We start from the raw sequence: 13,948 nt of genomic DNA, 5'->3' as shown, positions 1-13,948 counted from the left end.
AGCGCAAAATTTCGAACTTATCAACAAAATAGTCAATTTATATTTCTAATTGATTAATATTATATTATTATTATAAACTAGTATATTAATTAATTAATAATAATTATATTAATTCGATTAATCTGAATTACTTGATTATTTTCAAATACATAATTATTCATTAAGTCTATATCAAAATAGTTTAACAATTAATTTCATTATTTTTTTATCATTACAAAACATCAACAATTATTGATATTTTATTTTGGACTCGTACATCATAATGGACCAATCATGAAAATTATATTTGTTCATTTAGCAAAAATTAAAATCAATTAAAAATGTGTAGAAAATAATAAAAAATAAAATAGTTAAATTGCTGAGTTGAATTATTATAATTTTTATTTCAAACTGTAAAATACGTAGTAATATTTTTCATGTGATTTTATTTATCATCAATCTTGGCACATAGCAAAAAAATAATTATGATAAATTATATTAATTACTAGCTGGTGTGTTATTGTCGTGTCATCTAGATGATTATATTAAAGTGAATATTACAAATTAAGTATTTTAAAGATTCAAGATTATTCAATGATAAATTTTTTTTAAACAGCAATTTACTCAGAACTGTAATTGTCATTATTTTTTACATATTTTTTTAATTTATTAAGTATAACGTTGCGTATAAACACAGCCACCTCAACTCGATTTATTTTTTTTACCACAATCATGGCAAATTTTATGTATACTTTTTTTTTAAATATTATTTTTCTTTATTAATCTCAAAAAATATGTGTAACTGATGACACAGGATGCTCTTGGTTCCTGATATGCTTGATACCTCTCTTTTTATTTTTCTTCACACTCAATATGAATTATTTATATTCATTAAAAACATTTATTTACTAAAAACATTATGACACTAACGAAATTTGTTTTTTTTTTTTTAACAAACATACACACATTCAATTTTAATAAATTTTATTAATTTTTATTCATTGATAAATTTAAAAGCTTACCATCTTTTAATTCAAAATTATCATTGAATTTTATTTCTTCTCTTTTTCATATATATAATTATGAGTTTATTTTAATTTATTTTTTCATACTTTAAATCTATTTATTTTAAATTTTAAAAAATGAATAAAATAACTTAGGACATTGTATGAATATTTATTGGAATTTTTGTCTCAGTCTCAGACTTTCGCTGTTTCTCAACGTATTTTCGTCGAGCTGTCATCAGCATGTGTTGCCTACGACGTTGTAAAATTTGTTCACGTTCAGTTGAAGATTTTGAGAAGCGACTACCAATTGTCAATGGCTCCTCTACACTATAATTAAATTATCAAAAAAATAATTTCAATTATCAGATAATATTATAACTAATAGCTAAATGCATTCAAATAAGAAATAAATATTATTTACCTGTCATTTTCAACTGGTAGATCCAATTTTAAATCCCATGTTTTAGATGGCATTGGTGTTGGTGTATTTAATATGTTATTTGAATTGACTGATTGACTTTGAATGGCAGGTTCATCTTCAATCTCATTGATAACATGATGTGGAATTATTAATCTTCCATCGAGAATATTTTCAACAGTCATTTCAACTGATCTTGTAATACGTAAATCTTCAAGTACAACATTTCTTGGATAATGAGGAAACAATTGTTGTACCTGTAATAAATAATAATTGTTATCATCATTAATGTATTATTTTTTTTATTGATTTTATAAACTTACGTGTCTTGCCATTGCATCAATTTGTGAATTACTATGTGCCAATGTTAATACATCACCACGTAAACGATTATGAGTAACTTCAACTGAAAAACTTGGCAACCAAGACACGTATCTTGATCCATCAAAATGAAAGAAATGATTATCATTTCTACCAACGGAAGTTTGTGATTCTGGCAATTCAGTACGTAATTCAGGAGTATTATCACGACGATTAGCTTGCATACTTAAAATAAGTCTACATGTTGGACAGGATGTATCTTGTTCAAGCCAAGATTGAAGACATGAATTGTGAAAAAGATGACTGCATGGTAATTTTCTAGCTGTTTCCATTTTCTCCCAACAAATTGCACAATTATCTGAATTTTCATTGAGTTCATCTGTTGATGCCATTGGATAACTATAAAATTAAATTTATCATAATTAATCAATCTTAAATACTTTTAGTTTTTTTTTTTTTTAAATATACATACTTTTGTTCCATGTGACATAAAACAGCCAAATAATTTCTGTGTTTTGTTATTCTTCTTTGTATTTCATGAAACAAATAACGTAATTGCATACATATTACAAGTGATGCCATGCTGAGTAATATATTGCTCCACAATAACATGTGAACATGATGCAAAAAATCAACAGCAAGTATTGTTAATTCACATATTAATTCAGTGTAATAAGCAAGTGGTCCTCGTTTATCTGACGAACGTGGTGATGATCTTGTATCATAAAGATGAATTCCATATCTCAGCATAACATGAATTGTTCTTACTGCCAATAAAATACACTGGAAAAAAAAAAAAATAACAAAATAAATCAGACAACTTGTACGTAATCATGATTTAATAATTCATTTGACATTTAGATATAAAATTAATGATGATATTAAATATTTATTCTTGTAATAACAATGATTTTTTTTACTATGACATGAGTTGTCATGAATCAACTGAATATTTAAATTTTAATCAACATAAAACAAAAAATATAAACCGTATTTTCTGGATTTTGGATTTATAGAAATTCTTCAAAGAAAAAGTAGATATTTTTCGAATTTCTATTGCAAACGGGCTTCAGCTATTATCAAAAATATTTCGTAAAAAGAAACTAATATATTTTTAAATTTATTCATTTTTTTATTGCCAACAAGACAAGGATATTGAGCCATAGCTTATATTTTGACATATCAAAATAAACAATAAAAAGAAAATTAAAATAACAAAAAAAAAAGAAAACGAAAAAGAATATTATGTCATTATTATGTGTATGTGTAATATTTATAAATGTTATTCGTGATAAAAGACTTGTTGTATTTAAACTGCCGGGTTTAAATTGTGAAATCAGTTTCAATATTAAAGAACTTTCTAGAATCATCATGTAGCTAAATAACCACAGAAGAGTAACCGAGTATGTTGATTGATTAAAAAATCAAGTGGGAGATAAAAATATTCACAATAATGAAAAGGTGTTTTTATGAGTAAAATGTATAATAGTATAGAAAAAATCATATTACTAAAATGACACATACATGGGTTGTTGACCCAGACCTTTCCAATCAACTTATTTATGCTTCAAAGGTCATTTTACAGTTTTAAAACTGGCATAGTTTTTTTATTTATTTATTTATATAAATTTTAGTTGAGTAATTTTTAAACTTGCACCGTTTCCAACACTTTATTAAATAATAATATTTAAATGTATTTTTTTTAAATACTCAATAATTAATAATTATACATGGATAATAAAATTATGTAAAAAAAAAATATCATGAACATATTTATCTTGAACAAAATATATGAAAAAAAAAATATTCTTATCAAGTATAAATTTGAAATAAATGTTATTGATTATTCATTACGGAAAATTTTGAATTTTTTTATTTATTAAAAGTGCAGAAAAAAATTGCATCATACACTCTATTTATAAACAGAAAACAAAAATAAAAATAAATAAAAATTGACATAAACTAGTTAATGGAAAACTTTTATGGTTGTTGAAAAGTGACTGATTTATAATTATAATTAATCAAAATGTCAGAGTATATATATTCTAGTCAATTGTGTAATTAGCTTTGTAATTTATTTTTGTTTATTAAATCAGCTGGATCAAATAATTTGGCAATATATTTAAATAATTAATAAAAGCATTGGAATTTATATCGTGGGATAATAGAAGAAAAACCATTTAATTTTGATTGAATACGGAAAAGATTCACCGTTACGTAAACTTGTTTAAATTACCGTGGTCTTGAGGCTGGTCAGTCACCTCAGTGACGGGGTGTTCACCTCGATGTAACAACATAATAATGAAACGTTCAAGAATAATGAATATATTATATTTAAAAATATATTTATGAATATTTTTTTGACATTCATTCAAATCATCAAACGAATATTCATAAAAATTACTTTTTTTTTTTTTCTTTTGTTATTAGTCAAAATAATAAATAATATTTCTGCAAAGCTTTTATAATTCAAAGCTAATACTTGGAGTATTTTTGTATCTAATTAAACAAAAATAAAATTACTTTTTTAGAATTAAATAAATATTAAATTCAAAAATTTAATGACGCAAAGTAGTACAAGTTTTCTGAGTGAACGTTGATGATTCAACAAGTTCTAAATATAGAAAATTTTTTTTACCTTCTAAAAAATAAATATTTAATTAAAATTTAAATGATTTTGTTATTTTAAAAAAATTAAAATATACTTAGTCAATGATTTTATGATATTAAAAAACAAAAATTTAAATGTCCTAGAAATTGATGGATGATAGAAATATATAAATAAAATAATGAAATAAATATAAAATAGATGAATAAAAATTGGTTGGATAAGAGTGACATCAGAATTTCCTTGGCACAATAATCTGGTATTATCTTCACGCATATAGTCGATGAAGAAAAATTAATACAGTCATGTCTTGTGACCGACACAATCAATACGTGGTTGAACACTTGAATATATATATTACTAGTAACTCACCTCGGCTGCCATGAATGCAAAAGTATTGAAGGACACAAAAAAGAAGGCTGCTGCAGTTGATAAAAGTAACATGAACGAGGACAATGCCAGGATTGCTCCAAGTAATCCTAAAAGACGTGCGTGACTCCATCCTGGTGTTGTTGGTGAAAATGATAACTGCAATATTAAATTTAATAAATTATTATTTTTCAACTATGGTTTATCAATTTATTCGAAATATATATTAATTTATAAATAGTGACGACGTCAATGTTAACATTTAAAAATGAATTACTTAATTAATTCATTTATTTTTCGTTAAATATTTTAAATATTTTTTTCCAACAAAATTAGTACAGTTTTTTATCAGCAAATTTATGTTCAATTTTAATCAATTTTTATTTATTTACATGCTTTTTTAAATATATTTTTCAAAGTGCTGTTTGAAAAAAAAAAACTGGTTGTTGAATAACTCGAAATTGTTGAAAGAAAAAAAAAAAAAAAAACCAGTTTGACCTTGTTTTAATTTCAGCTCATGTTTGATCTAAATGTTTTTTTTTTTTTTTTACCTTCTCGTACAATTCAAGATCCTGCATTGAAGTTAATTCAAGGATGATGAAAATTTTTTCTTTTTTTTTTTCTTTATCAATAACGATTAATAATATATACAATGTAAATTTCCATGAGAAAAAAAAAACATGAATTATATTAATAATTAGAAAGTAAAATTTATTCTATTATTAAAGTTGACTGATGAATCATGAGTGATGATTAATCAAATATACTAAGTAATAAAATCAAATTATATAATTTTCAATAGTCATAAAAATAATAGATTATATTGGCAATAAATAATCCAAAAAAATTAACATAATTATTATAAAAATTTACATCAATAGTTAATTTTTAATAGTCAATTTTAGAATTAAAAAAAAATATACAATTTTTATTTATTTAACAAAAAAAAACTCCTTGATATTATTGGTAATTAATTAAATTAAAAAAAAACATTTATCAAATAAAAAATAACGAATTATCTTGAAACAAAATTATTGTCCTGTATATCACCTCATGCAAATAATTAAATGCTAATTTTTTCAATCTCAGTAATGACCTAGAAATTATTTTATCCTTTCATTTTTACTTCGAATACTGATAGTAAATTTATTATACATAAAAAATAATAATATTTTTAATAAATATATTACCGAGGCTTTGTGTTATAAGAGTCAATAGAGTGGGTAGTTGTCACTTGTAATATAATATTGATGTGTCTGTGTCTGTGTATCAATATGATATGAAAAATTTTTATTGAATAAAAAAAATAAAGTCCTTGAACAAGTCAAGAAAATTAGAACACGAACAATAAACTTTTCAAGTGTCCAGGAAAAGACTAGGCATTTAATTATCCACAAGCTTTATCAACAAAAAAAAATAAAAAAGACGTATTATTTTATCTGTTTTGATTTGTTTATATATTATATATTTAATGATGAAGAATGAATAAATACTTACGTATACAAATCTATCCTTGCAGAGCTGACTCAGAAGACCAAGAAAACCAAGTGCAGTAAACCATGCCCACCAAAGCACAACCTCATCAGCATATTGCACATTCAATACACCAAAGACAAATATAAATTTATAAAATATAAAATTTCCAAATTTATCCTTCAAGTGTTGTCTCTCAGATGCTCTAAGTTCACCAAATACAAGTTTTTGAATTGTTTTACCAAGCAGTATTAGTGCACAGTATGCCATATTCATCAGTGGCTGAAAAAAAATATAAAAAAAAGTTAAATAAATAACAAATAACATCTTAAAAATAACATTGAAAATTATTTATTTATTTTATTTATCATCCAATTAACTACCAATTTATTATTCAGTGATAAAAAATTGTTTAAATACAAAAATAAATGAAAAAAATTTCAACAAGATTTATAAGATTGTTCAAGGTTAATACGGTTTAAAAATTAAATTAATAAATTAAGTTTTTTTTTATTTAAAAAAAAAAACAAATTATCATATAAATTATATTTTCTATCATAAATAAATAAATTTGTGCTTAATTTGATATTAAATTTTGAATATTTTTTATTTATTTAGTAATGAATATTAAAAAAAAAAAAAATGACCTTCAATTTATTTTTTAAAATTACGTCGTAAATAAAATTATTTTGGTTTATTATTGGTGCTGCCAAATAACATAAAATAAGTCATAAAATTTAGTATTTTATTAGGTAGACATTGTAATAATAAAAAAAAAAAAATCACGCGGTTTTATTTCAAATGATACGATGATGCAACAGCATCAATCACAATATCAATTTGTTTATAAAATTATTTTAATTAAAACTTGTTTGTTCTTCTTCTTTGAAGCTTCTTTTGTAATTATTTTTTTAAAAATAGGATAGACGAGTTTGTGTTAAAATAAAATTAATGTATTTTAATTCGATAATATTGTATTTTATATCAATTTAATTATTCGATAAGTAAGATCAATGTCTATAAATTATATTTATATTTTTATCTTTATTATCTGAAAACAAAAATATATAAAAAGTTTTTTATCAAACATCGAGATCACGTATTGTCAACAATATTTTTTTTAAAATATATAATTTTATAACTCAAAGTCAAAGTTTACAAATATATGGATAAACAATTTCTATAAACAAGATCTTTTAAAATTTATTAAAATTTTTTTTTCTATTTTTTCCAAAAATTTATTTGTAAATTTATCCGAAATAATAAAAAACTTGTTTATTGTTTAAAAATTTTCCTGTGTAAAAATTATAATATAAAAAACATGTATCCACTTGTTACCAGTTTTTTTTTTTTTTTTTTTCCATGAAACAAGTGTTCTTATCATTATTCAAACATGACTTTTATTATATTTTTAATCTTTTCTTTGATTAAATAATTCATCACAATGGATATTGTATTTGAGGAAAAAAATACTGGTGACAATAAAATATGAAAAATATCGATAAATGTTTTTTTTTTTAATGATAATGAAAAGTCATGATGTCATCTCAGTATTTTAGTCATTTTTATTTCCTAATTTTTTTATCTGATATTATTGATATTATTATTTAATGTAAGAGACTTTTTTCAACTACTTTGCTCATGATAAAAAATAAAAATAAAAAAGATACTTTATGTAGGTACTTATTGGAGGACGTGTTATTTCTTTCTTTATTTTTTTTTTTTTTCATTATTCGTATATAAAAATGAAGAAGTATATTGAGTTTCTAGTATAAAAAATGTGGGCTGTGTAGGTGTTGCTAAATGATGATTCGTAAGAAATAAAAAATTAGTTGGTGCATTGTAAGTTTCAACGTGCAATTACATACAAAATTGATACACGCAAACTTATAATTTATTTATTTCTTCCTACACAATACAGGCGTGTATATAATAAATATATTCATTGACAATTTTTCTATTAGAATAATAATCCCACGAAATTTAGAGATATTAAAAAATTTCTATAAAAATGACTAGAATTGAATTATACTAGATGTCGTAAACAGGTCAAAGTAAATTGATAAAAATAAATAAATAAATAATTGAAATTAAATTTTGCAACAGAATAATTTTATTTTAATGTTGTTCTAATATGAAAACATTATTCAAGTGATTTCGATGGACCTGAACCGATGGAGAAAAATGTCTTTTAGAAAATTCGTAACAAAATTCACTTGACGTCATTTGGTTTAAATTGCTATTAAATATAATTGTTTGTTAATATATTATTTATTATATACTTAATTTTGAAACAATATATTTGTCTTTATTTATTTGTTATTGTGTTATTATATCTGCTCTAGACAAATGCCTTCCATAGAGCCAAGAAAAATTACAATAGACCGCATGAATTACTTAACAAATGATTAATGAATCCATTGACATAATGTTTGTTAAAATTGATCAGACATATTTTTTTCTATTTGACTGGATATAGAGGCTACTTAGAGACAATGTCTCACGTGATTTGATCATGCAAGCTGTCTGTTTTTGTATAAATTATTTACACTATGAAATATGGCTATACATCTGATAAAACAATCAAATCTATGTCTGATATAATTTTTTATATTGTTAATAAATCGATAAATATATTTTAAATAGTTAATATTTGTCGACAAACAATTATACTTGATATTTTTATTAAAAATAAATTTTTTTTCCTATTATTATTTGAGCTTGAATAATTTAGACATACATCAACGTTATCGTCATTATTATTTTGACAAGCAAAGTTTATGTATTAAATCAATTTTCAATCACACATCCTCAGTGAATGAAATGTATGAATGACCTTGAACTATTGTATTCCAATCCAAGTATAATCTTGCACAATGTATGAGCAAGTTCAAATTTGATGTCAGTATAATCAGCAAATTATAGAAAATTATTCAAAAAAAAAAAAATGAATTTAAAACAATCGGCTGTATAATTAAATCTTCTCGTTTTTTATTTTTTTTATTTTATATATGAACATAATTTTACAAAAAAAAATAAAAATTATTCCGTCTCATCATCTACGTAATATAAATCCTTTCATTTTAAAATACCAATTGGTATTAACAGCGATAATTTAAAAAATGTAAAATCAATTAAATTTAAAACTAATTTAACACTAAATTAGAATTTTCAAAATTTTTCTCTGCAGTTTAAAATGGTTTATTAGTAAAAAAAAAAAAAGCAACAATAATGTTAATTATATTTTAATAATTACCCAAAAACAAATTGGCTCTTGAATCATACAGGAAAATAATTCTCTGAGTTGCATTCCAGGTGTTCTTGAATCAATTGTACCACTGTCATCCGTTGAATTTTCATCTTTAATTATAATATTTGTGTGATTTGTACGCCATGATGGATCTCTAACAATTTGTGCTGCATAGTATACTGAGCATGATAATATTGCAACACTAATTGCTGTGTACAATCGAAAATTTGGCACTGGCACACGTGCCAAAAAAACCGTTGGCATTGTTAATTCAATTTTCGTTAAATTTTTTATGTCAATAAAATTTAAATCAACAAAAAAACACTCCTCACTTTGAAATCTGTAAAATAAATTTTCATATCTATATTAATTTTTATTAAAAATAATTGATCAAGGTCAGTGTTGAAATAATCAGAAATCAATAAATTAAAATCATAAATAAAATAACCATATATTGTTTGTTTGTGTTATTTTTTTTTTTCTTCAACAAATAATTGTACAGCTATAAAAAATAAAATGGAGAAAAAAAAACATAAATGAATATAGTAATCATGTGAAATTACATCGTACAAAATCAATAAAATATAGTATAACAAGTACACAGACAAATACTCGTGTATATATTGTGTCTATATGTCAAGATCGAATTATGTTTTCATTTCTGAATAACACTCATGTAAGCACAAATAAAATAAACATTACAGATAAATTAAAATTGCTGACAATATCTGTTAATGAAAAAAATTATTAAAAAATTCATCAATTTTTATATTATATTTTAAATAAACAAGTTAATAAATAAATAAAATAGCTTCAAAGTGTTACGACTAAGCTCACTAGTGAATTATAAATAATGCTAGAAAAAAATCAATAAAAGTCACTTAAATTGTTACAACAAAGAAAAATAAAATATAGACAATTTTTATAAATTATTTTGAACCACGTCATGTAAATATTATTACAGCAAATAAATTTTTAAATAATTTTAAACATAAATAAAAAAAAAAAATTTATCTTTATATTTACAACAATTTACTTTTTAAATAAACATTGTAAATCTATTTTACAATTATCACGATTGTTTAAAAAAAAAAAAAATAGTTAATCAATGTTAATTATTTATCTATAAAATAAATTAAAAACATATTCAAATTTATGGATATTCAAAATGAAAAAAAAAAAAAAAGAGTTAAATGGAATATATTTTAGACAGAGTACAATGACCGTAAATAATTTTTATAGACTATTTTAATATTATCCAAAGGAAATAGACAATTAGTTATTTAAAAAAAATCTAGTGGGACCAATCGAGATTTCACTGGCTTAAGACTGGATAAATACGGATTGTAACTTAACAATCCGGATGTACTAGTTTACAAGTACGACTTTTTTAAATTTTTATTTTGACTTGAATAAAATAGCAGCTTGAAATAAAAATTATTTAAATAATCAATTCATTTATTTCAATTTATAATCAAAGTGAACAAATAAAAATAAATATTTTTTTTTAATATTTTCATATTAATATGATCAAAGTGAGCGATGATAAAATGACTTTGTCGAAACCAAATTAACGTTGATGTTTAAAATGCTAATTTTATATTTAATTTACACAAATTTATAATAATAAAACTTGAATAATTATTTATTGCACTAGTCTGATTATAAATAAATATAATAAAATTTTTAATAAACTATAATTTTTGTTTTTATTGAATGATTTTACACGAATGCTGCAATGCAGATAATTATTAATGCAATTTTAAATTCACGCAAAAATATATCTATTATCTTTTTTTATTATAAATTTTTTTGGATGGAATGCAGTATTTTTTTATTTTTATTCATTATTATATCATTAAGATAATCATAACAGTGATGTCAATGCAATAAAAACAAATGGTTCATTATAAGTTATAATTTATAACGTTGAAAGGTTTTTTTTTTTCTTTCATTTTCAAACATTATTTCGATGAGTCATATTGTTTTTTTTTATATATCAAAAAATTATATTTGAAATAAAATAAATGGGCTTTTTTTTATATTTTACAAAAACCTTGATCATTAAAAAAATGATAACATGTTTGGAATTTTTTTTTAATTATTAAACAGGTTAAAGTAATTGATAAAATTTTATTTAAAAATATGCATGTTTTTTTGAATTTAAAAATTAAAAACAATTTAAATATGAAAAAACTAAAATGGGTTAATAAAAAAAATATATTTTAATAATATAATTAAAAGATGTTTTTTCATTTTAAATTAAAAATAAATGTTGCACTTAAAGTGCAGCAAAATAAAAAAAAAATAAAACAGTATTACGGAGTAAAAAGATTACGTCATTTTTGTTCTTGACCGTTTGCTTTGATGTTTGATTATAACGATCACCTTCTTAAATTCTAGCCTTCAATATAATATGAAATTAAAATTTGTAAAAAATAAAAAACAGGTAAATTTATATTCTCAACATAGTATTATTTTTATAAAATTTATCGTTTAAATTTCACTGTCACTAGAGAATTTTCAATTACCATTTTGCTAAAATTTCCTTATTTTTTTATATGAGGTAAACATTGGGTTAAAAATTTCACTGGATTTTATTAAAAATACATAAGAAAATAGAAATCTATAAACCAACAAAATAGTCACGTTAACCAAGAAATTAAATTTTTAAAAAAATGTAAAAGTAATGACAAAACAGCTGTTTTTAATTGAAAAAAAAAAAAAAGAAGAAGAACAAATTGTGTGGTTATAAATAACACAAGAAAAAAATAAAAATAACTTGTAAATTCATAAACACATTGTTTCACATATTATAAAACATGCCCAACAAAAATCATCATGATAAAAATTAATAAAATTTAATGACAGATTGTCAACGCCCACTTGAAAAAATAAAATAAATAAAGCAAAAAATTCAAACCTAAAAACTTGACAAAATCAACAAACAATATAAAAAAAAACAAAAATAAAAAACCACATTAATTATAAAATAAACATTATTATTAATAATAAAATAATAACTTTTTAAAAATTGCGGAAATATATTAAAAGTATGTCGTGAGTAGACGCGCAAGACGTTTTTTTTTTATAAAGGAAACTAAACGAAAAAACAACTGACGTGTCTTTCTAAAATTCGAGGCTACAAATATGTTAGCCAAAAAAATAATAATAACAATTTTATAAAAATTTTATTTATATATTCTAGTGTGTGAGATATTTATTTTTAAATAAAAAACAATACACATGATAACTTACGTTTTTTAATTTAATTTTATTTCAGTGACGTTTTTTAATCCAATTTTGCGTCATCTGTATAAATCTAGTCCATGTGAGTTAATATAAATTTTTTTTTTAACACTTATTTAAGCCTACACATTTGTTAATGTATTATGTCAAAAAGAAAAAAAAATAAAAGCATGTAACTTGTAAATAATCGTCGTCTGGTATATTGTCTTTTACTGAGTATTTTGTTTTTTTTTTTTTACTGAAACGCCAATTATTATTGCAAGCCAATACCGACACACAACTTGGTTAATAATATACTTGCTTGCATATATTGAGTTTTAAGGTTTTATTTATTTAAACTACTTTAGAATGATTTTTATTTGTTTATTTATATTGAGTTTAATGTCACAAGGCACTCGAACACTCGACGCACGTTTGACTGAACACCGTGTTTTACTGTCTTTCTCGACGTGTCATATTGAGAAATGTTATAAAATTGTAATCGAGATGCCAATAATCCAAACATATCTCTCTCTCAATCTCTTTTGTCTCTCTCTATCTTAATTTTTAGAAAACTCGGTCGATAAATATGCGGTGAATTATTGAACTACAATGTAAACCGCTGCAGATAAAAAAGAAATTTATTTTATCATGTTTTTTTTAATTACAAAACTTTGGCGCTATCTGTATTAAATTTTTTAAAATTGTATATAAATAAATTAAGAAAATTATTTATTATAAACAATAAATATATTATATATTTAATAATTAATTGTTGTAAAAATTTTCAATTCAAATTAAATGTGAAAAATAAAATTACTGCTTTTATTCTTTACGGGGATTTTTTTTATTGTTCTACTTACTTGGAATTTAATTTTTTTTTTTGATTGCACGATTTTTTTGTATTAAGTATATATTATTTTTTTTATATCCTGCAACAAAAAGCAGATGTTAATATTCTGTTGAAATTAATAAATCTCATGAAAATAATTGTTAAAATATTTGTGTAAAAAAAAAAAAACGAGTCGATTTAATTATATTTTAAAGCTTGTTTATTTAAATAAAGAAAAATAAATAGCATATTTTTTTTATAAAAACACAAAATCAATAACATATATTGAGTGATAAATTGTTGATAAAAAACAATATACAATTATGATTTCATCAGAGACGAGAATCATAAAGAAGATTATTTATTGTCTCAAGGCAGTCTTCTTTAATTTTTTTTTATTCTTTTTATTCATCATGATATTTAGCGATTCAATATCTCCCTTCTATTTCTTTTTTTTTTTTTA

At 22.1% G+C, this 13,948-nt stretch overlaps 1 protein-coding gene across 1 annotated transcript; it reads right to left on the bottom strand.

Annotated features, from left to right (window-relative positions):
- Positions 1-745: 745 nt before the first annotated feature.
- LOC122861133 (E3 ubiquitin-protein ligase AMFR-like) lies at positions 746-13,168 on the bottom strand. Its single transcript, XM_044165333.1, has 8 exons — positions 12,684-13,168; positions 9,432-9,765; positions 6,200-6,457; positions 4,706-4,861; positions 2,198-2,508; positions 1,728-2,124; positions 1,408-1,661; positions 746-1,313 (listed from the first exon to the last, which is right to left on the bottom strand). Exons 2-8 carry the CDS (start codon positions 9,687-9,689, stop codon positions 1,136-1,138), a joined length of 1,812 nt encoding a protein of 603 aa, XP_044021268.1. The 5' UTR covers positions 9,690-9,765; positions 12,684-13,168; the 3' UTR covers positions 746-1,135.
- Positions 13,169-13,948: the final 780 nt, after the last annotated feature.

This window comes from Aphidius gifuensis, linkage group LG1 (assembly GCF_014905175.1).
Source record: "Aphidius gifuensis isolate YNYX2018 linkage group LG1, ASM1490517v1, whole genome shotgun sequence".
Classification (NCBI taxonomy): Eukaryota; Metazoa; Arthropoda; class Insecta; order Hymenoptera; family Braconidae; genus Aphidius; species Aphidius gifuensis.
Note: the sequence above shows the minus strand (reverse complement) of the source record. Positions and strands in the feature narration are given on the sequence as shown.

Coding starts and splice junctions, on each gene's coding strand:
- LOC122861133 (XM_044165333.1), bottom strand. CDS start 9,689: ATGCCAACGGTTTTTTTGGCACGTGTGCCAGTGCCAAATTTTCGATTG. Junction 6,458..9,431: donor AAGAGCCAATTTGTTTTTGG/GTAATTATTAAA, acceptor ATTTTTTTTCAG/CCACTGATGAATATGGCATA. Junction 1,314..1,407: donor CTACCAGTTGAAAATGACAG/GTAAATAATATT, acceptor ATTTAATTATAG/TGTAGAGGAGCCATTGACAA.